The sequence below is a fragment of the Sphaeramia orbicularis genome, chromosome 9 (assembly GCF_902148855.1).
Source record: "Sphaeramia orbicularis chromosome 9, fSphaOr1.1, whole genome shotgun sequence".
Classification (NCBI taxonomy): Eukaryota; Metazoa; Chordata; class Actinopteri; order Kurtiformes; family Apogonidae; genus Sphaeramia; species Sphaeramia orbicularis.
In genome coordinates this window covers 89,239-97,740 of record NC_043965.1, presented here as the reverse complement: position 1 = coordinate 97,740, position 8,502 = coordinate 89,239, and the positions used below count along the sequence as shown (strand labels likewise).

Sequence of the window (8,502 nt, the reverse complement as noted above, 5' to 3'; positions counted from 1 at the left end):
TACATATATATATATATATATATATATATATATACATATACATATACACACATATATACATACATACATACATATATATATATATATATATATATATATATATATATATATATATATATATATATATATATATATATGCACATTTCTTTTTTTTTTTTTTTTTTTTTTTTTTTACCAGAATGAATGTGTTCATTCAGAATGCGCTTAATTACTCTGTGTCATGATTTGGGTGTGAATCGCATCGCATTGTGAGGTGCCATACACGTATCTAATATATCGGATCGGAGATGCTGTATTGAGATGCGTATTTTATCGGCCTGAAAACTAAGATTCCCAACCCTAATATAAATAATAAAAAGGAGGGGTCCTAGTATAGAACCCTGTGGCACCCCCTTGTGGACAGTGACATATTCTGAACACAGTCCATCATATTTAATGCATTGAGTCCTGTCACTGAGGTCATTTATGAACCAAACAACTGCAGGTCCTGACAGTCCTGAACACAGAAGTTTACTCTTTAAAACTGCAGGATCGATGGTGTCAAATGCTTTTGACAGGTCAATAAAGAGTGAAGCACAACATAGTTTTTTATCCAGTGCAACAGTCATGTTATTTCCAACCTTCATAGCTGCTGTGATGGTGCTGTGCTTCTGTCTAAAGCCTGACTGACATTTAGACAGGATGACATTGGAGCGCAAAAAGTCTTTGAACTGATCACACACTAAAGACTCAAGAATTTTGGCCAAGACGCATAAATCTGAAATTGGTCTATAGTTTGTTAGGACTGCAGGGTCCCCTCCCTTTAATAGAGGGAGAACAAACGCTGATTTCCAGGTTGAAGGAACGTCTTTGTTTTCAGTTGAAAGATTAAAAAGAGTTGTAAGAGGCTCTGCCACAAAGTCAGCCGCCATTTTCAAACAGTAAGGCTCTATCGGATCTGGTCCAGGGGGTTTTCTGTCATCTAGAACTGTCTGGGCTTGATGAACTTCCTGGACAGTAAAAGGGACAAAATTAAAAGGGTCTCCCATGAACTTTGGGGGATTTGAGCAACAATTCACTGAGACCCTTTTTGATGTTTCAAATGAAAAACTAGATGATCTAAAATGTTTGTTAAAACAATTTAAGCAGTAGTGTCTGACACAAACACAGCTGGTGAAACAAGGAAAAGGTCTTTGGACTTCTTTAGTAGAAATGATATTTCATATATGTTAAATTAGATTTGGATTATTTACAGCAGACACACAAACAGTTTTCAGAAAAGCAGAAAGAATTTAAAATGACACTGATTAATAATCTGCATATGTGAACGAATGAACAAATGCACATTTTTGTTTCATTTTAGTAAAATAGGTTTTAAAATAGTTTTTGAATAAGTACAAAAATGGAATTCATATATAGTTCCAAATACTTGTTTTACTGGACGATAAAACATAAATTATCTTGATATATTTAATTGTAATTTCCATTTCATATATTTTCCTTTTGTTTTTAGAATTTGAACAAATATTTTATTCACATTATAATAACATGAAATGTTCGGACCATAAATGGAGTCGAACCCTTATGTTCTCCTCTGGCATTTTTACACATTTTTGTCACTTTTTTCATTCTAGGGTGTTCCAACTTTTTCCTTTTAGTTCTATTTTTGAAACCATGTCTTTTACTCTTACATATCAGTTTTACTGTATTGATGCCTTTCACACCCTCTGGACATGGACTAAAAACTGCTCTAAAATCATCATATACTAATAGATTTTTCCAGTTTTTTATAAATACTTTAACAACTTCAGTTCAGCACAAAACTACCAAACATTTTTTATTCATCATTTTCAGGATTTTCTCTCTTTAAATCCCAGTTTAATTATTTTAAATATGAATTATTTATTACAAAACACTGCTTATTTTCCATATGTTTATTACATGGAAAACAATTAACTTTTAATGCATTTTTTTTTTTATAATAAAAATTGAATTTTTCAGATAATTAAAACAGGCATTTAACCTCCTGAGACCCAGGAAATGTCAGCAAAGTACCAGCTTTTTTTTTTTTTTTTTGTTAAATACGTGCCTATATTGGAAACATGATGATGCAACAGTTTTTTCAGATGCGGTTTTTAACATTTTTATGGAATGTCCTTTGTGGTGGACAGTTTTCTTTTCTTCTGTTTGTATAAAGTTGTGAAACTCTTGTCCACAAATGTGGACAGAAAACCCATAGCTGGGTCTGAGGAGGTTAAATCCTGAAAATGACTGAATGTTTGGTAGTTTAGAGCAGAGCTGAAGATAAAAAAAAAAAAAAGCAGAAAAAATACTGATGTCTGATGATTTTACAGTTTTCTGTGAAGGTGTCCACAGGGTTGTAAAACTGAGGACTGGACATTATTTCCATTATGTCAAATAAACATTCAAATGATGCTTATTTGCTGTATTTTGACTTAAAGTTAAGAAAACCAGAGGAAATGATCAAATATGTGACTATAGGTGTGTTTATGTCTTGTACCATCTTGTACAAACTGGCGTCCAACTGTGGTGTGTCCGACTCTTTGAACTTTACAGGAATAAAAACTCGACTTTGTGAGGCTAATGTTGGGGTGTTTGTGTCGGTGTTTCTACAGGACGCTGCAGTTGTTCTGATGCTGGATCCAGTCGCCGATCCCACTCATCATGGCGGCGCAGTGGTTCCTGTACCTGCTGCTGAAGGGGTTGGACTCCTCCGCCCTCCTCCTGGCCTCCTCCTGGTATGTCCTCTTCACCTCCTCGTACACCCGCCTGTACTCTTCTTCTTTTCGCCTCCTCTCCTGGTCGTGCAGCCTCCTCTTCTCCTCCTCCTGCTCGTACTCCTCCTGCAGCCTTCTCAGGTTTTTGTCTCTCCTCTTCAGTTGTTCTTCCAGTTCCTGCCGTCGTCTCCTGGTTTCAGATCCTCGTTCCTCCCTTCGTTGACCGTCCTCCTGCTTCATCTGTCTGAGCAGCTCTTCTTTACGCTCCTTGTCTTTTTGGATCTGCTGACGTTCTTTGGATATACACGACACCTTCTCCTGAAGCTCTCTGCTCCTCACAACCTTAGATGAAAGTTCTTTCCGATACTTCCTGTCCACTTCGTCCAGTTCTTTCTTCATCTGCGCGTCCTTTTCCTTCAAAATTCGGTCCATTTCTGTTTTTATGGCCGCCTCGGCCTCTTGGAACATGTCGTTGGTGTAGTAGCTGCTGCCGTTCCTCTTCAGCATCGTCTTAATCTTCGTCATCAGCTCCGTGACTTGTGTTCGATCAGTTTGAGTTTTGTTATTGAAGACGTGGTATCTTCCTCCACAGTCGCTGATTAGTTTTGCGATATAATCCTCCAAGTCTCCCGAACTCATGTAACTTTCCAGCGACTCTCCTTCCATTTCGTCTCCTCTGGTAAACACCACGATGATGAAGTTTTCGGACTTCTTGCCGAAGTATTTCTTGATCAGTTCCACGGTTTCTATTTCCTCTTTTGTGGAGCGGCTGAACTGCATCACAACTAAAAAGACATGAGGTCCAGGAGCTAACATGCTAACACATTTGACCAGCTCTCGTTGGATTTCATCGTTGGGAACGTTTGTGTCGAACAAACCAGGGGTGTCGACCACGACCACGGGCTGACCATCAACTTCCCCTGATGTTTTCTGGCAAACTTTAGTGACCGACCTCATGCTAGCTCTAGAGTTAAAATAATCATTCCCTAAAATGGTGTTTGCAGTCGCACTTTTGCCACAGCCGGTCTTTCCGATCAGGACCATCCTGATGCTGTCTGGACTCTGAACTTCACCACCCATGAGGATCTCGCTCATCTTCATCAGATGGGTCTGAGCTTTGGTGAACATGTCCTTGGTGAAACCTCTGGAACCTTGGTCTCTCATCGTCTCCACCAGATCCAACACCTCAGAGACCTGCTGTCGGTCTTTGGTGTTCAGAACCACAGATCTTCCTCTGACGCTCTGACACAGCTGCTGGACGTCTCTGTTCTCATTCAGAGATCTTTGAACAGCCGGAGCTCCTGGATCTGACTGCAACGCGAACAGAATCATGGTGAAGTCGTTGATTCGAGAACCGATCGTGTTCCGGATAGCCTCTAACTCTGCCTGGTCTTTGGTGGTGAGTGGACCTAGAGGTAGGACCAGGATGAAGGCGTGGACGCCGTCAGGGTCACAGAGTGAGATGGACCGAAGCAAATCCTCATTTGCTTCTTCTTGAGGTTTTCCGTTCAGGGCGGGCAGCTCCACCAGGGACACCCGACGTCCACAGACCTCCACCTGGTGTTTGACCAACTCTGAAGGACACACAGTCCGACCTAGAATGGCCTCAGCGACCGACGTCTTCCGGACTCCTGTCCTCCCACACAGAACCAGGTTTAAAGTTGGTTCTGTCTGCTTGGACTTCAGCCTGGTCGTCTTTTCACTGACGGCTGTGACCGACGGTTTGCCTTCATACAAAATGTCCTCGATCATGCACATTAACTGTCCTGTGTCCTCCTCAAACATGTTGTACTGTCGTCCTTCACAGTCTGTCGTCAGTCCGATGACGGCGACGCTTCTTTGCTTCTCCTTGTCTGTGAGGACGACGACGGAGCGTTTAATGGCGTCCGGACCGAACAGACTCAGGATGAACCTCAGTCTCAGTTTGACTTTCCCGGTGAATTCTGAATGTTTGACCAACAGCAGCAGGACAGCTGGGCTCTGGAGGTCCGTGCAGGTCTTCATCTGGTCTCGTACGACCTCCACCGGTAGACCGAACAGGTCCGGGGTCTTCACCACCGTCATGGATCTTCCCTTCCACTCGCCGTGGACGGAGTCACACGTCTTATTGTCATGAAGTCTGACAAACGCTTCCCTCTGCAAGATGGAGTTACCGAGTTGTCTTTTAAGGTCCTCGTTCTGTCCAATGAGGACGATCTGGAATCCAGACACTGCAACGAAAAGAGACTGAAAGTCAGTGACAGTTCATCAGTTTACAACCACTTAACGATTCTGGAAATGGGATTTTAACATTAATTGTCCAAATCACAGGATAAGTGTTAGAATATCATTTGTCACTGAAGTATCCAGTAATTTTCTGCCTTTTGTTCAATAACAACAAAGAAGAAAATCCAGAACTTCACCCTTAAAGATGTTAATGATCAAAATCATCTGTAGTTATAAACTGTTTAATTCCTGTTGATCCACTAATCCTATCAGTCCATGTCAATAACTGGTGTCAAATACAGTTCTTCATCTTTTCATGGTCATCAGATATGACCATATTTGGACGTTCAGAGCGAGGTTGTTAAAGAAAACTAATGAAATGACGAAAACTAGAATTGTAAAAACATTTTCGTTAACTGAAATAAAGAAAAACTATAATTAAAAGAAAAAAACCATAACTAACTGAAACTGTATTGTGTGTTTATAAAACTAACTAAAACAGATAAAAATCATGCATAAAATTCCCTTTGTTTTCGTCTTTGTCAATGTCGGATTGATACGAAAGCGATTTATTTCACTCTATCAGTTTTCTGTGCTGTCTCCATACGACACTTTTTGCTCCGTCACTTGTGTTCACTTGTGGTTTCCAGTCGTCTTCTGGTCCCCACTCTACCTGGAAACATGGAGACTAAAGCAGCAGAGTCCTGTCTGGGATTGATTTGAATAGGAGCACAGAGAAGAAGAGAAAAGAGACCACTGAACTACAACTGAACTACAACTGAACTACAACTGAACTACAACTGAACTACAGCTGAACTACAGCTGAACTACAGCTGAACTACAACTGAACTACAACTGAACTACAACTGAACTACAACTGAACTACAACTAAACTACAACTAAACTACAACTGAACTACAACTGAACTACAACTGAACTACAACTGAACTACAACTAAACTACAACTGAACTACAACTGAACTACAACTGAACTACAACTAAACTACAACTAAACTACAACTGAACTACAACTGAACTACAACTAAACTACAACTAAACTACAACTAAGCATTTAGAAAAAAATGAATACTAATAAAAACTATCACACCTGCTCTAAAAACAAATTAAAATGAACTGAATTAGAGAAAAAGAAGTTAAAACTAAATAAAACTAAATTATAATGAAAAATCCAAAACTATTAGAACCTTGGTTCAGAGGCTCCGTAGTTACCGTGGAAACATCTTCTACAACATTGAATCACCAGTAAAACCCCGTTAGTTGAATCAGTGACAGTAGATGGACACACTGGGATATAGATTAAATAATAAATAAAATGAACTTCAAAAAATAACAAAATAATAAATAATGTGGAAAAAATTGACTAAATGAAGTGGAAAAAAGAATAAATTAAGCAACAAAATTAACAAAAACAGTCAAAGTGACAATTGAAATGAAAAAAAATGAAAAAAGAACCAACAAAATAATAAGTAACATGAAAAAATAAGACACAAACTGAACAGACTCAAAGAAAAAACTAATAAACCCATGAAGTTGGATCAGTGTCAGTGGATGGACACACTGGGTTTATGTTCAGTTAATGACAGATTTTACTGAAAAAGACACTTTATTCAGTTTTCTCTGTTTTCATAAAAGGACTTTTGAATTCACTCTGAGCTTTAATGAACATCTACATAATCACTTAATTAAATGTAAGGAAAATAGGATTTATACTGAAAAATGCAGAATGCAGAGGATGATAAAATAATAAATGCTGATAAATAAAGGTTAAATATAGAATCACCACATAAAGGTCGTAGGTCTTTGAGGGTTAAAGGTCATATTCTCATTCAACACAAACCAGGAGCTTTGGAGGAAAATCTGACTTTATCTGATGACGTTCTGTTTGTGGTTTTATGTTGACTTGGGGTTTGGTTTTAGTTTTTGTAAACAATATTTTTTTCATTTCTAGTTTTAATGGATAGAGTTCTTTATTCCCATTATTAGTGAAATGTGAGTGAACATGTGACTCCATTTCCAGCATTCATATTAGTACAATATTCAGGATGTATTTGGGTTCTTCTCAGAAACTGGGTTTACTTTAGTATCTGTCACTGTTCCATCTTTTTTAACCCAATAATCAAAGGTAAATGTCGACAGATTTACCCCAGGATGGACCTAATGATGACCTCAGAGAAATGATCCATCCCATAATTAATGAATTCATAATCAAATATTGGGTCCAAAAATAGGACCCAAATATGGACATTAAATCTCCCTCGGTGTCAGTGCATTAGCTGTGTAAACATGTGTAAATGCTCTTCCACAGACTCTAAATACAGACTCTGTGTTCAGTGTGTGGATCCTAGTGGGTTTTCTAATCCACACATGTGGGTTTGGCATCAGTCTGAGTCTCATTCCAGGACTGGGGTGGAACCCATTGTGTCCACTGGTGTTACATACGGAACCCCTCGTGTCCACTGGTGTTACATATGGAACCCATCGTGTCTAGGGCTGTGTATCGGCCAGAATCTGGCGATATGATACAAATCACAATACTAGGATCATGATATAATATATCACGATATATCATGATACTGTTAAAAAGGCAATTTTTTGTTTGTTTCTTTTTTAAATGATTATTTCCTGGAAGAATAGAATTCCATCATAAATCTGCCCAAATCCTAAACACATTTGTATTTGATCCCAACAGGATCTAATGTTCTATCACCAAATGTTCCAACTGTGTTCAAACTGAAATTCTGTTTTCTAGACATTCCAGTTTCAGATCCTGTTCAAATGTTCAGATTCTATTAGTTCACAACTAACATCAGAACAGGATTGGAGTTCAATCCAAACAAAGGAACCAACATTATTGAATAAAAGAGTGAAATAAGAATAAATAAAATATAAACAAAAAAGAAGAACAAAAATGAGCCTCCACATTATCTGCGTTTGAATAAACACCTAAAAATATCGATACAGTACTTTTAAATATCAATACAGTATTGTGAAATGAAATATCGCAATATATTGCAGAACCGACATTTTCTTACAGCCCTAATCATGTCCACTGGTGTTACATACAGAACCTGATCATTTAAACACTAATAAATCGCAATTGATTTTACAACAGCGGCCATTTTTGTCAAACATTCTGCCTTGAATATTTAGTTCAATTCCCAAAATGCACCTGTGAGAGAATAAAGAGATATTCAGTAAAATAGTAGGGTGTAATTTTTGTGTCCTTTTGACCGTGTTACATGTGGATTTTTGTATCAAATATAATGTAAAATAATATAAAAATGTGTTTTATCTGAAAAATCGCTTGTCTTTTATCTCAGTAAGTATTTATTTTTAAATTAGACCCAAAGTTTTTCCAAACCTACTTCAGAACATTCGTCTACATCTGGTTTAAATGTTTAACCCTCTGTCCTGTTTTTAGAACCAGTTTAAGAGAAGACTCCAAATAAAAACCACTCGTTTATTTTTCTGTTTTTGTTTTGTATTTATTTCAGTTTGACTCACTCAGAGGCGGCAGCGACTGTAAACTGCTGAACTCTTCCTCCTCTGACACCGACAT

At 38.0% G+C, this 8,502-nt stretch overlaps 1 protein-coding gene across 1 annotated transcript; it reads right to left on the bottom strand.

Annotated features, from left to right (window-relative positions):
- Window positions 1-2,609: 2,609 nt before the first annotated feature.
- LOC115425519 (GTPase IMAP family member 8-like) lies at window positions 2,610-8,502 on the bottom strand. The gene is made up of 2 exons (XM_030143147.1): window positions 8,448-8,502; window positions 2,610-4,927 (listed from the first exon to the last, which is right to left on the bottom strand). The coding sequence occupies exons 1-2, from the start codon at window positions 8,500-8,502 to the stop codon at window positions 2,610-2,612; spliced, it is 2,373 nt and encodes a 790-aa protein (XP_029999007.1).

Excerpts from the sequence above, each read along its gene's own strand:
- LOC115425519 (XM_030143147.1), bottom strand. The coding sequence starts at position 8,502 with ATGTCGGTGTCAGAGGAGGAAGAGTTCAGCAGTTTACAGTCGCTGCCG. Across the intron at positions 4,928-8,447 it reads ACAGTCGCTGCCGCCTCTGA|TGTCTGGATTCCAGATCGTC; the intron begins GTGAGTCAAACT and ends TTTTCGTTGCAG.